Here is a 24,251-nt window from a genome sequence, read left to right as displayed (position 1 = left end):
CCTCCTTCGCACTTATTTCTGTCTTGGCAATCATGGATGGCTCATGGGCATGTCCATGAGGATCCGATTCAGGTGAATTAGGCTATCATTCTGTGCTAGCTAGCACTTTGGGAAAGCTGTATTTCTCCACTCATGAACTTTGAACTGAACTTCTGTGCCTACAAGAAGTTTCAGGGATTGAGAAGAGCAGATAGTTGAAATCAGTCACAGGGAGGTTGCACACCATCCTGAACCCGAGGTGGCCGTTCTCCCCAATCAGTTATGTTGAGAAACGAAAGCTGCCTAGGGACACCCCACCCTCGGTCCGTGGACATGCTTCCCCTCAGTCCCGCGCGTTGGCACTCCCATCTTTGCCCCAGTAAAACCCCGGCCCATTTCGCGGGCCGAGCCACACTCTGCGGTGCTCCCCACTGCGGCAGCTTTAACAGTGCTTGCCTTCTACCTACCGAGTCTCCGTGTCTGCTTTCCCAGTTTGGTTTGTGGGCTAGGCCATTTCACTGGATCTTTTGGAAAAACTGTGGGGATGCCCACCCAGAAACGATCTCTTCCTGGAATTTGGCGGTAGCTGGTGCGGAGGAGGACTCAGAGAGGGCAGACCTCCCCAGCTCATCTCTCGTGCCCCACCGGCAGTTCTACGCCCACTCACCAGGCAGGGTTCCCGCAGCGATTGAACCAAGAGACCTGCACACAGCGCGGGTGGATTGCAGTTATGTATTCAGTTTCCTACCGACTTAACTAACATGGGCCGCGGGAAGGGGGGAGAGAAACACTGGAAGAGCTGCCTGTCTGGAGTAGGTGCCTTTCACTAAGTCATGCGTTCCTACGCTTTACAAAAGCATCTTCCTACAGGAAAAGCGACTCCCGCAGGGATAGCAGGGGCTGCAAGGGTCACAGGGGTTGCAAGGGTTGCAGGGGTTGCAGGGGCTGCAGGGGCTGCAGGGGTTGCAGGGGTTGCAAGGGTTGCAAGGGTTGCAGGGAGAGGTGCAGGGGTAGCAGGGAGACTCGATCTTGACGCAACTGCCGAGCCCGTAGGAGTATGTCACGTCTTTCTCGTCCACGCAGGGCGGCAGGCTGAACTCTTTGCAGATGTTCATGTAGCTGTACTTTTTCGACCCGAGGCAGTCGTACCTATTCTCCCGCTCTGCCGACACGCACACTTTTCCGTCCTTCACCCGAACTTTGACTTGATCCGGTTCAAAGCCACACACGTTTACCGATCCTAAAATGTTACTGCTACAGCAAGAGGAGGCCAGGATTCTATTTGTTGTTCTTCTCAATCTGGAAGTTAGGAAAAAGGAGAGGGTGGGGGGAAGAAGCTCAGATCTCAGACACAGCTTGAGAAGCAATATTTTGATCTGTTTTTCATTATTATTTTTATTATTATTATTTTTAAGTTAGCCCTGGGCCCCTCTTGGGGCTTGAACTCAGATCAAAGGTCAAGGGTCACATAGTCTACTACCTGAGCCAGCCAGGCGCCTGATCTCTCTCTTTTTTTTTTAATAGTAAAAGGAACACTAGTCATTGTGAAAAGTCAAACTTTTCCCCAAATGTATAAAGGAAACACTGAGAGTCCACCTGTGTAAATCGCATTCTGCCACAGGTAAACCTCTGTTAACAACAGATGGTTGCTTGGCGTTCCGGATCTTTCTCTTGCGTTTAAATCCCAGATCCTCCTTTTATTAATTCTGGAAACTTGCCTTAGTTTCCTCATCTGTACAATGGAAATAATAACAGTACCTACACCATAGGTTTTTTTGGAAGATTAGATGAAATGATGAGCGTTGCTTAAAATGGTGCTTAGTGCGTTAGAAATCTCGCTTAATTATTACTGTGATCATTATTATTACTACTATCATATGTAGACTCTTAAGAGTTTTTTTAAGGGGATGCAACTAATAGGATATCATTTAAAATCATTATAAAGATGTCTTTCAGCCTCAGAACCCAGCCCTGCTACCCACAAGATTGGAGCCACCCTGGGCCGTCACACAGACCCAGCCTGAAAGTTCCATCAACAAATGACAAGGCAAAAGTGCCCTGACTCTGCCCTGCCCACCGGGGCCTGTCTCTTCCTGCCACTGTGAGACTGCTCCAAATGCTGGATGGCTGGCACCCTCTGGAACAGTGAGCTTGGAGGGGTCGTGAACCGGATCCGGGTCCCATCAGCGTGCAAGGGCTAATTGTGTACCTCCCTGGCCACCTCCTACCCACTGACCTCCTGTTGACAGCTTGAAATCCATGTGATGGGGTATTTATACTATGGAAATGGGAAAACTCTACAAATGAGGGCTTTTTATCTCCTGTCTCCCACCCCCACGTGGCTAGCTGTTAAATACCACTGTCTGCGGCCCCTGGAGCGGCAAACACGGGTCCCCGGGGTCCCTATAGAGCTGCCTTGTTGCCACTCAACAGTCCTGTGTGAATCCTTCATAACAACAAAATAACAACAGCAGCTCAGGCTAATTGAACACCTGTGGTGTGTTGAGAACTAGTAACACAAAGTGCCTAAGGGCACAGGCTCTGGAGCCAGAGCATTTAGGTTCAAGCGTTGGTTCTGCCGCGTGGACAAATTACTTCGCTTCTCTGTGCCTCAGTTTCCTCATATGTCAAATTGGGACAAGAGTAGTAACCTACTTCTAGGGTGGTTGGGAGGTTTAAATCAGTTAATGAACGAAAGGATTTATTGTAGTGCTTGGCACACAGGTTGGGCAGCCCGGCATTAGCCTTATGTGCTCTGGCTTTCCCTAGGGTCCATTTTCTTTCTACTTGGCGATCCTTCCAAAGACAACCTAATGTTCTGAAATGGTCTTTTTATCCTTTAACATAAAAAATTTTTTTTTTTAAAACTCCGTGTTCTAAGAGACACTCCTGGCACATCTTGCAACACTTGGCCTCCAAAGGAAGGTTTTGGAGCACGTGATTTCTAGAACTTCTTCCAGTTTGACAAGTCTGAAGTTTGCAATTGGATGATTGGTTTGAGATACCTTTTTAGTTCTTGCCTTTTAGGCTGAATTTTGTTTGTACCCTGCTTTTTGTTAAAGAAGTTATAAGAGTTCATTGCAGAAAACTTAGAAAATATACAGATAAGCAAAAAAAAAAAAAAAAAAAAAAAAATGGAATAGGTCGCAAAATACCCGTAATCGTACAGAGCATCTCACATTTTGGTGCTCGATTTTCCTCTGTGTGTGTGTGTATTTCTACATACATATGTAGACTCTTGTGTGTGTTCTTATGAAGTCATGCTCTACGTACTGATCTGAATCTGTATTTTCCACATGGTTGGCTTAACAAGCGTGAGCCCTTGTACCAAAGGTTCTGAAGCAAGGCTCTTAGAGGCTAATTTACAAAATGACGCAATGGACTGCTGTCCTGGAAGACACCAAGGCCAACAGAGACAACTTGTGCAAGGCACCCAGAGGACTGTGAGGGTCACTGAGCTGCATTTCCGCCTCCGGCCCCAAGGAACCTGGGGAGCATGGGGTACAGATGTCTTTCAGGCCCTGGGTGTGCCAGGGTACCCACGGGCCATACTAAGGAGAGAAGAAGAGAACTGGACTTAAAAAAAAAAAAAGGTCTTTATCTCTGTGGAAAAAACAAAACAGGAGAAAACGCACTCTACTCTCCCTGGATGGGCAGAGAGGAGCTCACAAAGATGTCCCGTGCCCTCTCTGGATGGGCCAGGGCCGGGAAGTCTGAACAGCCAAAGGCAAGAGTGAAACAGAGAGCAGAATGGGTGCCCCTGGATCTCTCCGGAACCTCCCATGGTGTGGAAGTGGAATGAGAAACCTGAAACCCTGGCACGAAGGACCACGAAGGTCCTCACAAAACAGGACCAAGGACCCCAGGCAGGGGTGCTAGGACCCCTCACTACTGCTAAACTGATTCTGCTGAAGGCCTCCTGCCCTCCCAGATATGGATCTGGGAGCCAGTTCTACAAGCCAAAGTGGGCTTCCAGATCCTTCCCCTCCTGTCATCAATCTGAAGTCTTGGAGTGCAATTGCATATTGTTGTTATTGTTGTTGTTGTTGTTCAGATTCCCCCTCTTTCTCTGGCCGGGTCACTCTGGCCCCTTTGCCCCTGCGGCAGCTGCACAGAGGTCTCACAAATCTGAGTCTTTGGGAAATTGCCTAAAAATTCTAGACCAAGGGAGGTGTCTCCTTCCTTTTGCTTCTTGGTCAGGGCTGATCTGTGGGGTGGGGTGGCTTTAGGAGAAATTGCAGGAGCCACATTTTACTTGTCAGATTTAACTGACCCCTGTCTGGCCAGGTACCTATCACCCCACAAGGGATTTTCCATGGCTCTGTAGTGTTCTGGGCAAAGGTGGTAGGGGCGGGGGGGGGGGGGGGGGGGAGGTTGCCTCCTATAATTGTTATTGTGAGGCTGGAGCTTGGCCACAGCAAACATAGGGAAATCAGCCCCCTGGCTCGTTGCAGAATCCTCTCAGGGAAGCTGAGGGAAAGCGAGTGGACAGATGGGGTCCATGACTGCCACTCAGGAATACGCATCTTTTCCCTACTCGAGCTGCAGTATCACCAAGCTCCCTAATGTGCAACACGCTGCCCTCAGCAACGGTGAGCTGTACGGTCAGCCATTTTCACAAAGCCATAAGTGAGCTTCAGCCTGGTGCTGAATAAAATAATGAAGGTGTCAAAAAGAGGCCTATCTCCACCCAGGACCAAAGGGAGGTAGGCCTTGGAGTACTGTGCTTTTTCTCCTAAGTTTAGACCCCTTCCAAAGACCCACCAAACTCTATTCCTCCTTTCCAACTCATTTTTCCCTTTCTCTTCTTCCTTCTGTCTCTTCCCCTTTCCTGCCTTGTCTCTCTTCTGACTTTTGGATGATATTGAAGAACAGTGTCACTCCGCGGGGGCAGGGTAGCAAATACAGGGGCATCAGAGGCCCCAGCAGGGCTTGTTAGAACACAGGTGGCTGGTCCCCACCCCCAGAGTCTCCAACTCAGCGGCTTGAGGGAGGAGCCAAGAATTCACATTTCTAAGCAGTTCCACCTGATGCTGGTCCCGAGCCCATTCTTTGAGAACCACTGACGGGCTGGTTAAGCACAGGAATCCCAGACTCAGGCAAACCTGGCTTTCCCAGCTCCTAGTGGTCAAGAACACTGCTCCTGAATCTGTTTTATCACCTCTAAAACAGCCAAGACGTCGCAAGGATCCGGTGAAGATGAAAGGCGGCACATAATTTTCGCTCTATAAAGGGTAAGTGTCTTTATCAGGCTGGACCGGGCTCCACCTTCCTCAGACTTCCCTGAAACCTGAGGCTTTAAGTGACCCAGCCTCAAGTCCTGTGTCATTAACCAATAAGGTGAAACCAGATAATAGACATGCCTTTGGCCTAGATGGACAGCCATTCCTGCCCCTACCCCCTGGGGTGACGGGGCTCGGAGACCTGTGGGTATGAAGGAGTTATGGGAAGGGGTAACAAGGGGCCACGCTCTCTTCCCCCTCTGCAGGGACTCTGAGGGAGAGACTGCTCTGCCCTGGCCTGTGGATCAGAGCATGGGGAGGTAGAAAGAGTTCCCTGAGGTACGACTGGGCCCACAAAGCACTCACCAAGAGGCTGTCATTAGCCTCACCAAATAAGAGCGAGTCGGTGAAAACCTTGGTCTTAGAACAGAAAGGGGTAAACAAGGAACGAAATGAGAGGGCCAGTTTTTGAAGTTTGCAGAAGATGGTGCCCCTCATGTGGGGATTTTCAAGAGAGATTGAGACCCATCACAGATAGTTGGGTGAGTGGAGGAAATCAGGCTGAGTTTCTGGGTATTAAGCAGCAAAGGGTGCGAGCCTGAGCCCAATGAGCCCCTCCAGCTCAGCTGCAAATCCAGCATTTGTCTGCAAGGCACCGGGGGCCGGAGCTGAGAAGGGGCCTCCATCCATTAGATGGTCAACCCCTAAGGGCAGGGCTGAGGAAGGGCTGGTGTGCATTTGTCTGTGCCCCTTCGGTATAGAGGAAAGGGAAGCCCACGAAGTGTGGTAGTGAATCGGGCGCAAACTTAAGACAGGCTAGTGGCATGGCTTCTAACAAAGGGAACCAGATTCAGTCACCGTAGTCCCTCTAAATCCAGAAGAGGAAGGAAGAGTCAGGGAAATTGCTCGTGCTTGCGGTGCAAAGGGTAGTTGGGGGAGGAAAAGAGAATATCAAAGAAGGTGAAAAAAAAAATGGAAGTACTTACTTGAGTCTCTACTAAGGAAGATACTGCCAAGGTGCTAGGTAAACAATGGAAATGGATTAGACCTTCTATACCTGGTCTAAAAACACACACGTACAACACATACTCATCAATCAACTAACATACACGCGGCAATGCTCAGGAAACTTATGGGAGAAATGAGCCTTCTTAACCAGTTGTTAAAAGAGCAGGTTGACTCTCAGACAGAAAGACAATTCCAATGGGGTAATGGCAGCTATAGACCAGGGAATCTTTCCTGTTGGACAAAGAACCTTCGGGACAATGCAGCCTGGCATCAGAAAGGGCATGTCATACCTAACCAAACTGTTAGCGTTCTTTAAAGGGATAGAAGATCATGTGAATATGACTTCTAAACCCACAAAGCCTTGGGCAAGTTTTCACAGCAAAGATTGTTTAAAAAAAGTGAATCAACATGATATTTCTGGATCTACTTAGTCATGGATTGGGAGCTAGCTGAGAAATAAGGAAAAAGAGGCATTTCACTGGAAGAAAAAAATATTAATAGTAGGAGTCCTCTGGGATTGGGGCTGGATCAGGCTTTAACATTTTCATCCATGGTCGGGAAAATTGAATATTTAGGTTTGCAGGTAACAACACAAAGCCTTTCTGGATAGTGAAATGTCAAGCTATCAGAAATAGAGCATAGGAGGGTTTCACAAGGTGGTATGAATGGGAGGAAAGTGGCTGGGAGGAGACACAGCAGGCAAGACTGAGGTCATTTCCAGAAAGGACTCAGCGTTGTCAGTTCAGAGACCAGGGAATTAATGTAAAGACATCACCAGCTTCACATACTGCCTCAGGCACAGGAAAAAAGTCAGCAAAATCCAGACATCGTCAGGAAAAGTATCACAATGCATAGAAAGCATCATCTCTTATATAAACCACACTGCCGAGAAGTAAGTTTGAGGTTGTGTCTATTGCATGCCAAGAAGTAGGGGCTCCTAGAGCTGGTGGAGGGCACCCAGGGGGTGAACAACAGAGAGGCACCCTTATCTGAAGAGTCTGGGGAGGAGGGCCAGTCAGGAGACAAAGGCTGGAAGAACTTGGATCAAGGGTATTCAAGGATTCAGAGGCACAAAGACAGTAGATACAGGCCTGCTCACAAGTAACCCTTCATGTAGACCAATTAAAGAGGAATTCCTAACTCCCAGTGTGCAAAACTTATATAACTTGATACTCTGAGCAGTAAAACTAAAAACTATTTCAGGGGCACAGAGGTGGCTCAGTCGGTTAAGCATCCAACTCCTGATTTCAGCACAGGTCATGATCTCACAGTTCGTGTGTTCGAGCCCTGAGTTGGGCTCTACGCTGGCAGTGTGGAGCCTGCTTTGGGTTCTTTCTCTCTCTCACTCCCTCTCTCTCTCTCTGCCCCTCCCCTGCTCTCTCTTTCTCTCTCTCTCTCTCTCAAAATAAATAAACATTAAAATAAAATCTTAAAAAAAAAAAAAAAAACTGTTTCAAATTGAGTGTAGATTTGTTTAAACGCAATAGCCCCATCCCAGACTATTGTCAGAGGTCCATTCCTGATCTTGGTGACTGATGACTTGGACAATAGTTGCCCTATTGTCCTTTCTTCTGGAACATCCTGGTCACTGTTATCAAGTATCTGTCTCTGTCTCAGACTCTATCTCTCCATCTGTCCATCCATCTATCCATCCACCTACCTATTTAATCTATTAATCTATCACCTGCCTCCTTAGCACAGAAGGCAGCGCGTCAGTCTCAAAATCTATTAATTGATTGTTGGGATAGGAACAATGTTGTTAAAGGATAGAAACTTGCAGCGAGTAGTAAATAAGTCTCAGAGATCTAGTGCACAGTATAGTAAATATAGACAACAATGTTGCATTATAATCATCAAACTTGCTAAGAGACTAGAATGTAAATATTCCAACCACTAAAAGGAAATGATAATTATGGAACACGGGAGAGGTGCTAATTGTCACTACAATGGCAATCATTAGAATATAGAAATGTATCAAACACGCTATAAATTTGCACAATGTTACCTGTCAAGTATATTTCAATCAAAAAAATCTATCCATTTGTGCCCATCTTTTTAAAAGTAGTAGCATATTAAGTAGTTTTTCTTGCCTTTTTCATGTAATACATCAACACATAAAATACTTCATCAGCCTGCTTTACATCTACTTAGCATCCTAGTGTATAGACGTACCATAATTTATTTAACCAGAGGACAGTACTTTCAACAATTGTTTTTGTCAGTTGTACCAGACCGGATGGCATGTAGCGGAAAGTTAGAAAACCTTCTCCAGGCCATAAAAGGAAATGCAATCAAACAAAATTGTAAAAAGTGGCTTTAACCATTACCCAATTCAATTAAAACCCTCTCGACTCTGTTCTGAAAGCTGCGACTCTCAGGTCTGTAGTTCACGGGCACAAACTTTGCTACTGCCGGAGAGGCCGCCGAGGTAACAGGCCCAGCTCCGGATGGGTTTGAAGTCGGCCTGGGTTTGGGGCATGGGAGAAGCGTTCTCCTGCAAAACCGAGGGAACGCCTCTGTTGTTCAATTTTCTCCCCTGCTCTTAGAGCCTCTGGTGAACATTAAGGATTTGATCAATTGTTATTGCTTCTCCTGTAGTCATTTCTGTAAGCCCAAATCTACTCAAATCACTTTACTCATAACCAGAAAAAATGTTTAGTTTGCTCCTTCCAATAGCTTTATAATGACACCTCCTATTTCTTTCCCTCATTAAAGCCGCATTATTTATCATGTCGGCACTCCTACCATAAACCAACACAACCTTGGCAATCGACATCATTCCGTTGTCTTTTGAGAATCTTACGGTTCCTGTCCTGGACCCATTTACTCTTCTTTTCTTAAGTCTTTGCTAAATCACCAGAGTTATTATCTTGAGCCCCTTTCGTCTTTGTCCGAGTACCGGCTGTGGCATCCCCTCCCCCACTTCAGCTCAGAAGGTTAATACACCAGCTATGAAAAATCTTAAAACGTGCTTTTACTTGGCAAGCTCTCTCTTTTCATCTTCTATGGCTCTAATGGCTTTCCTCTCCAAACTTCTGAGAGATGGTCGCAGGCAGTAAAGCTTGACGTCACACAGACAACACGGATAGAGGTCGCACAGGCCACAGGAGCGCGCTCGCTTCGAGTAGCACAGGCAGTACGGGTAGGGGTGCAGGTCGCAGCAGCAGTATGGGTGCATGTACAAGTCGCAGAGGCATCGCGTGCATTCGTCGATGCATCTCAACTGCCTTAGTTCTCGGTCCACCTTCTTTATGTCCCTTCTAACACTGTCCAAAAGACAACTCAGTGCAGCCATTACAGTCACACCTTATTGTTTTGTGAGTACCTTTGGGAAATGGCACTCGGGGGGAAAAAATTGTTCTAAGCTCTTCTCAGAAGTTTCTTTTAAAAATAAATGAGGCCCACATGATTCACTTACTTTAAAGCTTGTGTTCTATGACCTCACCACCCTCCAAAGTATGTCATAGTCTTCTGGTTACCATGTGAACTGCACAGAGTCACGGTCTCCAGAGGCCCTCCTTAGAGTTACAGAGCTACTCGCAGAACCATCCTAATGTTGAGATTTCATTTACCTTGAAGTTGGATGGGTCCCCTCAAGCAGTCATGGCCCTTTGGGGTCCATGGGGGTAACCGTCAATGTCCTTGGCTTGTGTCTGCCCTTAGGCCTGGCTACGGCTGCAAAGGTCTTGGTGTGGGTGATGGAAGGAGCTGCCTGGCTCCTTTCTCTATGCTCTTCCAGCTCCAGCCTTGACTTGACATCTAGCCTTGCCCCTTATACTCTAGGATTTGTTCTGACCCCTGCATTTCTACGTGTAAAAAGCTTGCTTTCTTCACAGAGCTTTCCTGCGGTTCTTCTTACCAAGTCATCTCAGGTCAGCCTTTGTCCTTGACCTTCTTAGCCCCAAGTCTCTGAGTCCTGCCCATTCTTTGCTATCTGGTATCCTTGCTGTCTCAGAACCTCAGTTCTCCAGTGCCTGGGGTCCTGCTCTTAAGCTCCCATCTCCTAGTGCTCAGGCTCCTGTCCGTCACCACCTCCCAGCAACTTCACCTCGGTCTGTGTCCAAGCCTCTAGATGCCTTGTCCCCAAGGGATTCCCAAGTGTTGACCCTTGATACTCTTGTAGCCAACTGCCTGAAGTTGCTCGAAGTCAACTGCCTGAAACCCTCATTTGGGCCAGTTTCCTGTGCTCTCAGCTGGATCAATATGCCGGACCTTGGGCTCAGCTTCAGCCTTGGTTCAGGTACTTCTACTCCTCTGGGCCATTCCCCTCAACCTGCTCTCCAGCTCTTAAATCCCCCTTTTAAGACGTAGGGTACTTGAGGACAAGCGGTTGGATGTGGCAACCAGAGATGGAGGTAAGAACCAGGTTTGAAGGGACTTGTGGGCCGGCTAAGGAGTTTGAACACTGAGCACAATGAGGAATGACTAATTTTCTTTTCTGTTGAGAGAAATTGAAAGGAGAGTCTGATAGCTGCATAGAGTCCCCAGCATTGTAAGGGGACAACAGCAGAGGTGACTCCTGATGGAAAGCAAGGACTGCCGAAGTCTGGACTGGGGATCATGGCTGTAGGATGGCAAGAAGGAACCCAGTGGGGTCACCTTCCCCTCCCATCCACTCACGCACATCCAATACACTCTCCGCATGGCAGCCAGAGTGATTTTCATGTGTAAATCTGTCATCCTCCCCAATCCCACCCACCCTTTTCTGTCCTCCTAGAGCAAGGGCCAAAATCCTTATAAGATGCTGAATAATAGGGCCTTTGCCTACCTCCCCATCTCCACCCCCATCATTATTCCTGTAATTCATTATGCTTCGGCCACGATGGCCTTTCTCAAAGTCTCACTCACTCCACCTCATTCTGGACTTGTGCATACACTATTCTCTCTGCTTAGAAATTAAACTCCCCACCCCATGCCCTTGATCTAGTTAACTCCTGAGGCATTCTTTAAATCTCTTCTTAAAGGTCCCTTCCTCAGAGAAGCCCTCCTGGTCCCCCAACTAAGCACTTATAACATCATTTCTCTGTTTCCCCGACTAGACTGTGAGCTCTATGAAGGCAGGGGCCTCGTCTACTTTTGCTCACCATTAGATACCTAATGCAATGCCTAGGGCTCAAGACTTACTCACTAAGTGAACAAATGAGTGAATTAAACAGAACTTCGCAAACAGAATGAGGACGGAGTGAGGGAGGAATCCGTAATGATTCCTAGGTTTCTAGCTTGGCAGAATCGTTGCCATTGACTGAGGAAGAAGAGTAAGTTGGGGGGATATGCTGAATACGAGGTACTGACAACTTTAAGGTGGCAATGTGGAATAGCCTGCAGATAAGTGGGTCTGAAACTCCAAAGAAAGCTTGGCCAGAGATAGAAATTCAGGAGTCACAATTCCATACACAGTTGGAATCCTGGAGTGGCCAAGATCATTCAGGAGAAGAAATAGATTGAGAAAAGAAGAGGGCTCAGGTAGAATCACTCAAGGAACAATAACAAGAAATGAAGGAAGTGATGGAGTTCATGATGACTCATAGAGAGGTGAGAGCCTCCTACACTGAAGTCCCTTGTGTATGACTAGACCAAGCCTAGTATTCCCCAGTATTCCCCAGTGTTCTCCAGCTATGAGCCAGGGGGCCCCTCTCTGTGCAGATGAGATGTCTTAGTAAAGAAAATAAGTTTCCCTGGAGGTATTAGAATGGGAGGCTGGCCCCTGACTCACATGGGATATGTCAAAGCAAAAATGAATCATCCTCCTCTATAGACAAATGCTAAAGTCTTTCAAGAGTGATTCCACCCAATACCGAAGAGTGAACTCTGTTAATAGGAATATGGCCCACTTTTTTCCTGAGGGCTCACTGCGGGAATTATACAGATTTCTCTAGCTCCAAGTGATAGACTTCTGAACTCTTAGATCATGATGAATTCTATCCCTTAGCAAATGTCAGCAAAGGTTAAAACAAGCAAGCTTCTGGTTTTCGATTCTTAAATACACAGGTTCAGGAATTTAAGTACACACACCTGAATATACATGGCACATTATGAAGATGGTTACAGCTTTATTTTAGCTAGCGTTCTCCTGTGATCCTATTCTGCCAGTGGTTTTACTCTTCATCATAAAGCATATTTTTGACATCATTTCAAGTGACTTAGCAAAGGTTAACGGCTCCTTTAAAGATCAGATGGAAACGGGATCTATTCATGTCAGAAGGAGTAGAAACTCACCAGATTCTACAGAAACCCACAGGAGTGATCTACAGTCAGTCTCCTGAAGCATAAGCACAAGGAGCTTCCATGGGCTCTAACATGGAGGTGGGGGGTCTTTCTCACATAGCAGTATGTCTGTGGAGGCTCCCATCTACCCTGGCTCATGTCCAGATAGAACCTGGACCATGGGACTTTTATAGGCTGCGTATATACATGAGTAAACTTCCTCGTTAAGATTTGAGGAGTGGATATGGTATTCGTGATCACCATCCTGCTTTGCCTGGGACTGAATAATTTCCTGGATGTGGGCCTTTAATGTCAAAACTGGGCCAGGGGATGCAGGCTGGAGAAGAAGGTGGGAATACAAAGTGCCTGTGGTGGTCCATCCACAGCACGCCCAGTTTAAATGGCGGGGCTGGCCTCAGCAAGGTGCAGTCCTGTGTTTCTGCTTTAAAGGCTACTAAGGAGCCTCATCCTGAGTGCTGAGTTGTCTGTGACAGCGGTAGGCTCTGACTCCTCTTTCCCCCACCCTCTCATGTACCCACAGCTCCCTTCTCCTCCCCCTCCCCTTGAATTCTGCAAGACAAATGGTTAGCTCCAATCTGGATTGTTCTTGATGACGACAGAGACCAAAACGTTTCCTTGAACTTCACGCTGGAATCATTCACACGTAAGAGCACATTTCCTTGTCCGCCTGCCAGAAACAGAAGGGCTTGCTTCTACCGCAGACAGTGTCCTGATTAGTTTGAGGGGGTCGAGAATGTTTGTTCTCCATCTACCACCACGTAAGTGCCTAACTCCTAACAGATGCTTACTTGAACAGTAATGATAGTTTACATTTAATGAGTACGTGAGTCTGTCTGTGTCAGGCTAATCCTCACGATAACGCTATGAAGTAGAGACTATCCCCATTTTACAGATGAGACTGAGGCACAGAGTTCACCCCCAAGTGGCAAAGCTAGGGTTCCACCCAGGCGGTCGGCTTCCAGTCTCTGTGTCTTCAAAGACCAGTGACCCTTAAGACAATTTCTCTTCTCTCTTCACCTTAAAGATGAAAGAGAAATTCAATTTGAACATTAGGATTTGGGGGATTCCTGCTTCTGTCATTAGCCATACGCCTGTAGCTTGATTGCTGCACATTTTGTCCTTCAAATGGAGTAATGTGCTTTGCTGCACTGCTTTGCCCTGGGTCCCACCGACAGTCACCCTGCCATGGGTGTGACGGCTTCCTGAGTGCCTCCTCAGGGACCCGGATGCAGTCCTCGGGAGGACTTGTTTCCTCAGGAAACAAGTTTCCCCTCTCTCCCAAAAGAACACCTCTTACCAAGAATTCCTTCCCTCGCGCAGCATGGAGGGCTTACTTTGTAAAGAAGCAAGAACTTTCTCTGTCAACCCATGCCAAGGAAGATGCATGCAGAACAAATAATTCCCACAAAGGAGATGCCACCTGTTTCTGCCGTGGTTCTCCGCAAGGCAGTGGCTTTTCTGCCTCTAGCTGGGGTTGCTTTTAATCGAAGAACATGAAAAGGAAATCCCTCTTTTGACCTAATGTTCTTCTGACTTGGCTTTGCAGGGAAAGCTCCTGGGAGCTGAAATATATTCAGATTCCTGACTCTTTCTCAACGCCCTGCAGAAACCCAGCAAAGACAGGACAAGGTACGACCCTCGATGCCAGAGCTGGAGAGATACCAAGACCCAGGGTCCCTCTGAGCTGAGGGACAGGAAGCCCAAGGAGGAGGTTAGGTGGTCTTATTCATCAATATGTACATATTATTACAGACTATGTAATCACTTAAAAATAGTAATAGCAAACCCATTACATGTTAATACGAGTAATGCGTTTTTATGGGAGCTCTGTTTTCCATAACAAAAAAAAAATGAAAATGGCGGCAACATTTTGCATTTTTACAAATCTTTCCAATGTTCTGCTTTATAGAGGACGGCTAAAATATCTCCTGCTGCCTTTCAGCCTGTTGTGATATGTCCTCTTTTGTCACCGTACGTTTGCGTTAAGTAGAAAAGAGAATCTTGCTTTGCACAAATGTGTAGTTGAAAAAGGAAGAACACTTCACACCCCTGAAAGGGTCTTAGGATCACATGTTGAGAATCAGTGCTTTACTTATAGTTCTGGAAGTTATTCAGTACCTTGGCGCTTCAAAGTCACAATAACTACACTTTCCCTAAAACATTTAAGTCAGCCTCACATTGTGGAACTTTATTATAGAGCTTTTGAGGCCTCTACCTACCTGTTGGTCCCCTTCTCAAAGAACTGAACCCCAGGGCACCTGGGTGGCTCGGTTGGTTAAGCGTCCGACTCTGGGTTTCGGCTCAGGCCATGATCTCGTGGTTGGTGGGTTCAGTCCCAGCATTTGGCTCTGTGCTGACAGCACGGAGCCTGCTTGGGATTCTCTCTCGCTCCCTCTCTTTCTCTGCCCCCCTACCCCCCTGCTTGTGCTTGCTCTCTGTCTCTCAAAATAAAAGAACTAAAGCCCACTCCCACCCATCAGGGGGAACATCTGGGGAGACCCTGGTAAGAATCCTTCTAAGACGCGACCTGCTTCCCATCCTAGGTCTAAATTTCTGCACCAAGTGAGGTCCCCAACCATAGCTACTCAGCCGGGTTCTTTCTTCCAGGACTTGAGCATTTGGGGACACGGACTAAGGGAATTTGAACTAAGAAATCGAGGCTGACAGTGTGGGTCAACCTCCTTAGCTGTGGAGTCCGTGACTTCTAGGTCCTCCTTCAAATCTCCAATGGTGAGACTCCTGTTTTAATGCATTGCTAACTTATTATCCCATTTATTTGTTCTTCTAGCAAACTTCCAAAGGTCAATGGCAACCCTGCTTCGGGTGAGCCCCACTTCTCTCTCCCTCTCTCTCTCTCAGTCCCTCATGGGATTCTCTCTCTCTCCCTCTCTCTCTCTGCCCCTTGCTCATTTGAGCCCTCTCTCTCTCTCTCCCAAAAAAAGGAAAAAGCTGCTCTCTCTGTTAGCTGTTCTGTAAGATAGGGTTCTAAGCAGCAATGATAACTACGCATCCTGGGAAATATTCGAGGTGTTTGTGCATTCTGTCCCCACTGCCAACCCTTTGGGGTGGCTGTTGTCACTGTTTCACAGATGAGGGTTCTGCAGCACCCAAAAGTGAAGGCACTTTCCACAACTGCCCAGCTGGCAAGTCCCAGAGGAGAAGGGTGTGCCTGGGGCCATCCCTGTGGCCCCAGGCATGACCACCACAGGCCTTCAGGGCTGCCTGCCCCTCCACCAGCCCCCCTAACACTTCCAGTGGGAGATCGCGTTCTTGGAAGCGGACACAAGGATCTCCCTTAGGGAAGAAACTCTCTCTGTTCAAGAAGGGGAGGGGGAGAGGGGTCAGAGGAGTGAACCCTGAGGGATCGGGAGCCAGGGCAGAGAGACCGTTCACTCCTTGTACCTTAGAAACCAACAAACAGGACCTGTGGGGTCCAAGACATGAGCCGGAAGGGGGAGGAGAGGGAGGAAGGTGAGGTGCAGGCCAACATGGCCAATAGAAAATTCCTCGGGCAGGAGGGTCTTTTACTTAACATACTCTTTATTGAAGAATAACATCCATACTGAAAAGTGACAAATCAGGAGCATCCGGCCGGGTGAATTTCACAAGTAAACATACCTACAGAACGCATACTTACATCAAGAAAAAGGGCGTTCTGAGCATGCCAGAAGTCCCTGTCCTGCCTCTTTCTTGGCGTTAGCCTTCCCGCCTGCTCTCTGGTTTTGCCAAACACTCATTTTGCCTGCTTTTGAACTTCAGGTAAATGGAAATATACAAAAATCTGCCTCTCACATCTCACTTCTCTGAGTCAACGTTCCAGTGGTCTCATCTCCGTTGGGACCTGCAGTTGTGTTTTGTTCCTTTTCATCGCCGTGTGGTAACCTGGGACCTAAATGCGTCGCGCAAACGCGTGCTTCCTCCGTGGATGGGCACGTGTAGGTGGACGTGTAGGCGTTCTCCATTTGGGGCTGTTGTTGGGACTAAGGCCATGTGTGGTCTTTCTCATACACACCTTGGCGAACACTTATAGCATTTTTGTGGAATGAATCGCTGGCTCAGGGTATAAGTTTGCACGTGTTCAACTCGACCAGATGCTGCTGAACGGTTTTGCCAAGTGTGTGTACCCGTATGCAATCAGTAGTGGGCTATTTTTTTTTTTTTTAATGTTTATGTATCTTTGAGAGAGAGATAGGGCAGGAGAGGGGCGGAGAGAGGGGAAGAGAGAATCCCAAACAGGCTCTGCACTGTCAGCACAGAGCCCGGTGCGGGGCTTGAGCCCCCAAACTGTGAGATCGTGGCCTGAGCTGAAATCAAGAGTTGGATGCTTAACCGACTGAGTCAGGCACCCCGGGAGTGGGTTATTTTTAGGACGAGAGAATGTCCAGTCTCTGGATGCATTTGTGCTAGTGGGATAGAAACTTCCACCCCCTCCTCAATGTTCGGTAATATCAAGCACATCTCACAGATCACTTATGTGAACGGAGGGGTTTTTTTTTGACAAAAATCAAAGAATAAGCTGAGGTTCGTGGCAGGGCCACGCTGATGTAAAACAGAAAATAGCACGTGGGAGCTGGCGAGGGACCCATGAGCTGTGGGTGACACCAGAAGCCCAAGCCCCGGGATGACCATGAGAATGCCAGTCCTCTATAGGGATCTTAGAGGGCACCGTGGGCATGCGCAGGACCCAGCCTCTAAGTAGCCAGGGCCAGAGGGACCTCAGCCGACTTTGGATCACCCACAGAAAAGAAGGGAAATAGTCTGCTTACTTCGACATGAAGCAGGAGACGGCTTTGTTGCGCCAAAGGCTCCGGGACACAGAGCCAAGTTCCGTCGCCTTCCACCCTTCCCCAGCAATGGCCCCAGATGTGCCCAGAGCAGGAGGCCTCGAGGAGGTCCCAGCAGTGCTAACAGAGGCATCCAAGAGCAGTGCGGTTCCAGGAAGCTGCCAGAGGCAGCACCCGTGCTGGGAGTCCCAGGAGATGGCACCCTTAGCTAGGATGTCAGAACTGCCCTGGGAAAGGTGACGAGAAACCTGCAGGTGGCTTCTAGGCTAGAGGACCGGGAACGTCCACAGAATGAGCTGGAGCAGTAGACTCGCAGTGGGGCCGGAGAGGGCCATTGTGAGCTTCTGGGAACAGTTGTGCAGAGCTCCCCGAAATAACTAGGAGAGGCCCAGCAGAAGGCTGGGGGTGCCCAACCATGGGTGGGCGCCCCCAAAGAAGAGTGGTCTGTTACTGTTTAAGTTTCTCCTCCAGGGGTGCATCTGGGTGGCCAGAAAGCCAGGGTATAGTCAGAATACTAATAATGCCTGAGTTTATGTTGCTCTTTTTAAATTTTATTTACTCCTAGTTTTGGAAACAAGTGTTTATCTCTTACATAAACAAAACTGGAGTGTTGTTTTCCTGATGTTTCTCAAAGATCTGTCCCCAAGCCCCAGCTTTTCACAGGGTCCTAGTTACACCGCCCCCCACAGCAGTACAGTTCACCGCCAGAAGCAGAGAAATGGGGGTGGGGGGTGGGGGATGGTTGCGGGTGGGGGGTGGGGGGATGATTGCGAGTGGGGGGTGGGGGTATGGTGAGGGTGGGGGGTGGGGGGATGGTGAGGGTGGGGGGATGGTGAGGGGGGTAGGGGATGGTGAGAGTTGGGGGGGGGATGGTGAGGGTGGGGGGTGGGGGGATGGTCAGGGGTGGGGGGTGAGGGGATGGTTCTATCATCTCCTGGAGTTGCCTCGTCTCTCTGATCTTAATTCGGGAAACTCCACTTTCTCAACTCAGTCCCTCAGTCTCTAACTTTCTTGTTGGTTTTTTTTTTTTCAACAATATACTGAAGGTTTTTTTGTTTTTTGTTTTTTACTGTTTATTTATTTTTGAGGGAAGGGAGGGGCAGAGGGTAAGGGGGACAGAGGATCCCAAGCAGGCTCTGCACCGACAGCATCAGTGAGCCAGATATGGGGCTCGAACTCACGAACCCGAACCCATGAGATCATGACCTGAGTGGGAGGAAGTTGGATGCTTAACCAATTGGGCTACCTAGGTGCCTCCTGAAGGTTTTATTTATTTAGTTTTTACACTCATGGGGGACTGAAGTCCCTGAACAATCCCCCCGCCACCCCTACTCCCCCTCCCTCTAGCCTATGAGTTCCTCCTTGCCTCTCGCCCCCTCCCTACCAAACAAGTACTCCGGGGTTCATCTGAGCTGGGTGAGGGGGTGACAGGACACATTCCCAAAGTGAAGGGGAGCAGTGACCGCAGACATCAACACGCACCTCGCTCCTTCTTCCTCAGTGCCTTGGCAAAGCGGCTTGCTCTGTGTCACCCATGCTCAAGCCCCTCTGCTTAGCTAACACTACTCAGGCTTCAGATCTCAGTTCAAACACCACTTCCCCTGGGCGTCCGCCTCCTCTCTCCTCCTGTGTCTTGTCCTGCCTCAAGCATGCATCACAGTGGTGACAGTGTGCTCACATGTCCAGAGCCTAAGCCCGGCACAGTGCCTGTCACACCACAGACGACAGAGAGGATCGTTTGGGTGAAGGGACTGACAGAACACGCAAGAGGCTGCAGCTGATGGCAGAGAAGCAGAGGCGGGGAGGAAGCGCCAGGCAGGCAGGGGTGTCTGTTAGACCCACACCCCCCCACCCCGCACCTCCCCCCGGACCTGTCTCCTCCCCTTTGGCTGTGGACTGCTCAGCCGATAGCCAGCACCGCCAAAGGATGAGACCAGCCTCCCCGACTTTGAGCCCAGGCATATCCTTGTGGGGGGTTCTAAGGTTCCCACACCGCTGGCACCTTCAAGGGGACGACTGAAGGAGACTTCGTCCAGTTCTTTTGCCACAGCCCCGTCCTGCAGGACTTTCTTGCTCCTCCCACCATTCCCTCTTCGCTCTCGTGGGATTTATACGTGCATATGCACGTTTGAACCGTTCGTTGGTCGAGATGGGGATAGTGAGTGATTTGAATGGATGTATGATAATGTGACTGAAACACTGAACTGGTACCTACAGCTTACTTGAACCACTTCCCACACCTCCCACACACAGCACTCTTGTATTATCACCCCTAAGAAGATTATTTTTACTGTGAGTAACAGAAAGCCCAGTAAAAGTGCAAACGAGGCTAGAAAATAAAAGGGATTTGTTAACTTAGATAATTAACACACATAATCTGCATGTGTGTACAGGAGGGCTGCAGGCATGGTGTGATCAAGGCTTCACCTCTCTGGCCTCTTCCCTCTCTGCCCTCCTCAGAGGGTTGGCCTCCTGCTCAGGCCTTCTTCCCCTATGCTCACAAGATGGCTAATAATAGTAACCAAGGATACACGTTTCCTGAGTCACGCCTGGATGAGAAACAGTGTCTGCACTATAGCTCTCAGTGAGTCCCGGGCTTCGTTCTGATGGCACCAACTGATGTCACATGCCTAGTCCTTATTGCTGTAAAAAGCCTTTACTCTTATGATAGTGCTCAGCACGTCCTGTGTAAATACTCGGTCTGGAAATTTCAAAGTCTGCGCTTCTCTGGGATTCCATCTTTAAGAACAAGGCTGATAGCTGCTGCCCTTTTCTATTTCACCAAGTTGTAAATGATGCAGGACCTGGCACCAAGGTCTCCCAGGGCTCCCGGGGAGCAGACGAGTGTTTCCTGACACTTACGTTGCTAGTAGGACCACGGCCAAAGTGAAGGTTCCTTTGATCCACAAAATTATTACCCCCTCCCCATGGCCGACCATGCCAGCAGGCTTGACATCCCTGTACCTACACTGCCCTGAAAATAAAATGCGTCCTCCCCAAGTGTCTGTCATACAGTGTAATGGGCTGAATTTTGTCACCCCCGGAATTCATATGTTGAAGTCCTTTCTCCCAATATGACTATTTGAAGTTGGGACCTATAAGGAGATCATTAAGGTCAAATGAGGCCGTGTAAACGGGCCCTAATTCAATATGACGGGTGTCCTTATAAGGGGGAGGAAAAGACACGAGGGAGGTGCACAGGGGAAAGGCCACGTGAGGTCTCAGTGACAAGGCGGCCATCTGCAATCCCGGGAGGGAGGCCTCAGAAGAAACCAACCCTGCAGATACCTTGAACTTAAACTTCTAGTTTCCAGAACCGTGAGAAAGTAAACGTGTGTTGTTTCAGCTGCCTGGTCTGTGATCTTTTGTTACGGCAGCCGACCAGACCGACGCACTTGGTTATGATCCAACTTCTCAACAGGATAACTTGCCAGCAGCGGTAGACCTGTGAGGACTGCTTCTCCAGCGACAATTGGCCCGATTTGTAGGGTTTGCCAGGCACTGTGGTGTAAATGTCCTTACCGTGGCCCATTTTAAGGTGGCGGTGTGCTATCACTGATGATCTACCAAGCCGAGAAGAGATGTATGCCATTAAATGTCACCAGCAGTCCCACCAGCTAGTGGCCCAATGTTTGTCAGCCAATCCCAGGAGCAAATATTTATAGTAGCTCGTTGTATAGCAGGATCTCATTTGCTTATTTTTGTTTTGTTCTGTTTAATTTTTTTTAATGTTTATATTTGAGAGAGAGAGAGAGAGAGAGAGAGACAGTGCACAAATGGGGGGGGGGGGGGCAGAGAGAGAGGGACACACAGAATCTGAGGCAGGCTCCGAGCGGTCAGCACAGAGCCTGACGCGGGGCTCAAACTCACAAGCCGTGAGGTCATGACCTGAGCCAAAGGCATGACCTGAGCCTTAACAGACTGAGCCACCCAGGCTCTGTTTTTGTTTTTGTTGTTAATGGTATTTTACTAGCTTTGCCTTATTCCCACCCCTAGGCTAGGATTCTCAGAACCGGAAGTAGCTTGAAAATAAAGCCATCCATGTTTCCTGCTGTCTCTCTACTCCTCATCTTGTGCACGAAATCTAGTTGGCACACTTATGGAACCAGTTCCCCTTGAGGGTCGAAAGTGGCAAGGATATTTCCCATCTAACGTGAGATCTGCATTTTCGTTTCTTCCTTGTTTCTTCACCCGTGCAAAAGAGGTAGTTCCCAGAAACCTCTGCTTTCTTTCCATTTCCCCATGGAAACACATGTTAGCCTACCTGGGAAAATATGTGCCAATTTTATATCCATCATGGGCTTCACGTCTCTCCCCAGAGCGGTTCTTTAAAGTACTTCAAATTCATACCTGAGCATCGGGGTTACTTAGACACAAACCTGAATGATTAATTGGATATTTTGCACTCCACTTCAATTCAGGTTGTACAGAATGTGTTCTACTAAGCTCTCCCACCCCTGCCTGTGGCTGCAGCTAATGTTGAAGAATCTCCCTATCCGTATACCACGGCTGCAGGCAACATCTCCATTTCCTTTAGTGTGAACTCTGAGTCTTTACTGAGTGATTACTAGCGGAGTTCAAAAAGAAAACCCTAGCCACGTCCGGGACCTAAAATGCTTAGTTCCTGTTTCTTCTGTATGTCCCCACTTCCCTAGGAAACTGGGCTCCGCCGTAGGCAGGCTGCTGACTTTTTGTTCAGGAAGCATGTGCTTGGGCATCAGTCATCAGCTCCTGGCGGGGAACAGGCTGGTGTTCACACCGCTGGGTGCAGAGCTCACCCTCGATGGCGCGGTCGGTGTGCCCTCGGGCCCAGTTACTCCCTCCGCCTGTTCTGCTCCCAGGGGGTTCCAGTATGGCACATTTTGGTGATGGTCCTGCAGATGCTGCTGGATTTTTTTTTTTTTTTTTTTTTTTTTTTTTGCAGGAAGATCTCCTTTGAATCTGGGGACTGGCCGAGGTGTGCTGAAACAGGCTTGTGCCAGTGGAGAGACCTACTCTGTGCCTCTCCTCTCACCTTCATGCTCAGTGATATTGTGTCGGTAGTTGGTACGGCCATGGGGGCAGTATTTACCCGAGGGAAACCAGCAAACAGTACAAATCAAGACTAATTCTTTTTTTTCCCCCAGAGCGCCCACTGACAGCACGTCACTGGAAATACCCCTTTAAAAAAATCTCTCAGAGGAACCAGCAGCCTGTGCAATTAGAATCTTCTCCATGCCACTCCCCACCTCTCTGGAAGCTCCGGTGCTAAGTGGGCGCAAAACAAATGTGAATTACACAATCTCTCTGGAAGGGCCCGTTTTCTTTTCAGTTCTCATCGATCGCCATCCCCTTATCAGGATTTCTGGTAGACTTCACTGACTGCAGAACCACAGTTCCCCTGCCATGTTCTTTTCATTACGTTGCCTTCTCTGTGGGTTTATTCCTAATAACCCTCGGAGCCAACAAGCAGGGCTGTCTGCTCGCAGGGGTTCCAGAGCCCTAGGGAGGATTGCTATGAATATGGATTTCGAGGCCCAGCCTCCAAGACAGTCTATCCGTGGCTCTGGGTTGGGGCCCAGGAATCTGTATGTTGAATAAGCTCCCCGGGTGGGTCTGGTGGAGGCAGCCGAGGCCCAGAAACCTGGGTGGGGCAGACTTTTGGAAACCGCTGCATAAGTGTCTGCGGATATGCGGGGCTCCTCTGAGGCAGCTTGTGTGTTTGTTCAGAGCCAGCTGGGGTTTTCCTGGTTGACAGGCAACGTCTGAGGGCTTCTGCTCGGTCATCCTTCAGCCTGGAAGACATGGGGAGTCTCGGTGACCTTCCTGATGACCCAGGGACACAAAGGCTGGCTCGGAGGTCCAAGAGGGGGTGAACGGATTACCTGCCTCTTGAGAAGCTCAATTGCACATCATTTTCTAATTTGTCATTTCCAAATGAAGCCCAGAGGCTGCCAGGGGAGCTCGGCTGCGCCTAGTCGAAGGTCAGGCACATCATGCCCTGACTCATCGTTGCACCCCAGTTTTGCACTGATGATGAGTGGGTGCCCCCCCAGCCCCCCGCCCCGCCCCGTGACTCCCAAACTTCAGGATGCAAATGAATCACCCAAGGAGCTTGTGAAAAAGCCTGATTCCCAGGCTCCTGCCCAGGTTCCTGTTACACAATGTCCAGGGTGGATCCGGGAAACCCCTCGTTCAACAAGCTCACCAGGTGAATTTATTTAATATTAGCTAGTTTCATTTACAGCAAAAAGTTTTACATGAAACGTCTAGTCTTCAGGGTATTCTCTTCCCTTAAGGAATTCCTCTGGAGAAACAATGAATCAGCTTTTTCCACAGCTCTTCTTAAAACTAAAAACCGAGTTCTAGAAACCCAACCACGCATTCCCGCAGAGGAAAGTGAGTAATGTTGGGGGCCGGCTGGCCAGTGACACTTCCACTCAGAAAACCGGTATATGGTGAGTGGCGAGGGAGCACCCCCAAGCAGGTGGGTTCTTCCTCCCAGAAAGCCCCGGCTGTAACAGCTGGATGCAATGGTCCCCCACCAGGGTTCATTCAAGTGGCTCCTTTTTGTGAGGGTAATCATCCAATTAAATGTTTTAATTACTGAAATTATATATGCGTTCCTTCCGAGGAAAGAGCATCATCGGAACACGGTCTCCACTCCCCAGAGGGTAAGGCTGCTTTGCTTGCTGGGAAGGGGCTGTCTGGAGGAGTCCATTTTAATTTCATTACAAAACCAGCTTGAGAAATAAAGGCATAGATTGACACGTATTCCCAGCCAGCTGTGACTTAATGAGCACAATTCAGAGCTTGGAACCCGCCAGCCGCATCCATATTAATATGTCAGTGGAAAAAAACAACAACAGAGAAAGTGACAAACTGCTATTCCTAGTATTGGAAATGAATTTTAAATCACGGGTAAAATGGCTAACGCGGGGGCGCCTCACTTGGAGGCGGCCGGGCTGTCGGCCTCCCTGCCTGTCAATAACGCCCCTTGCAGCAGCGGCGGCCAGGGTCCTGGAAGGAAGAAACCGCTTGCACGCGCGTTGGC

The 24,251-nt window shown here is 48.7% G+C and overlaps 1 protein-coding gene and 1 long non-coding RNA gene across 10 annotated transcripts; one reads left to right on the top strand and one right to left on the bottom strand.

Annotated features, from left to right (window-relative positions):
- Positions 1-697: 697 nt before the first annotated feature.
- Positions 698-9,593, bottom strand: ODF1 (outer dense fiber of sperm tails 1). The gene is made up of 2 exons (XM_060611052.2): positions 9,188-9,593; positions 698-1,278 (listed from the first exon to the last, which is right to left on the bottom strand). The coding sequence occupies exons 1-2, from the start codon at positions 9,502-9,504 to the stop codon at positions 828-830; spliced, it is 768 nt and encodes a 255-aa protein (XP_060467035.1). The 5' UTR covers positions 9,505-9,593; the 3' UTR covers positions 698-827.
- Positions 9,594-9,694: 101 nt separating this feature from the next.
- On the top strand, positions 9,695-23,269 carry LOC132664371 (uncharacterized). 9 transcript variants are annotated; one of them, XR_014136601.1, is made up of 8 exons: positions 9,695-10,081; positions 10,333-10,564; positions 12,955-13,077; positions 13,981-14,150; positions 15,042-15,164; positions 21,215-21,422; positions 21,874-22,264; positions 22,345-23,269. It is a non-coding gene; the product is annotated as an uncharacterized LOC132664371 (long non-coding RNA). The 9 variants fall into 9 exon arrangements; XR_014136602.1 differs by lacking the exon at positions 15,042-15,164 and having other exon boundaries at positions 21,874-22,253; positions 22,345-23,268; XR_014136600.1 differs by lacking the exon at positions 15,042-15,164 and having other exon boundaries at positions 22,345-23,268.
- Positions 23,270-24,251: the final 982 nt, after the last annotated feature.

This window comes from Panthera onca, chromosome F2 (genome assembly GCF_046562875.1).
Source record: "Panthera onca isolate mPanOnc1 chromosome F2, mPanOnc1 haplotype 2, whole genome shotgun sequence".
In the NCBI taxonomy this organism is placed as follows: domain Eukaryota; kingdom Metazoa; phylum Chordata; class Mammalia; order Carnivora; family Felidae; genus Panthera; species Panthera onca.
This window is presented reverse-complemented; position numbering and strand designations above follow the sequence as displayed.

Excerpts from the sequence above, each read along its gene's own strand:
- ODF1 (XM_060611052.2), bottom strand. The coding sequence starts at position 9,504 with ATGGCTGCACTGAGTTGTCTTTTGGACAGTGTTAGAAGGGACATAAAG. Across the intron at positions 1,279-9,187 it reads GAAAAGAGAGAGCTTGCCAA|ATTGAGAAGAACAACAAATA; the intron begins GTAAAAGCACGT and ends CCTAACTTCCAG.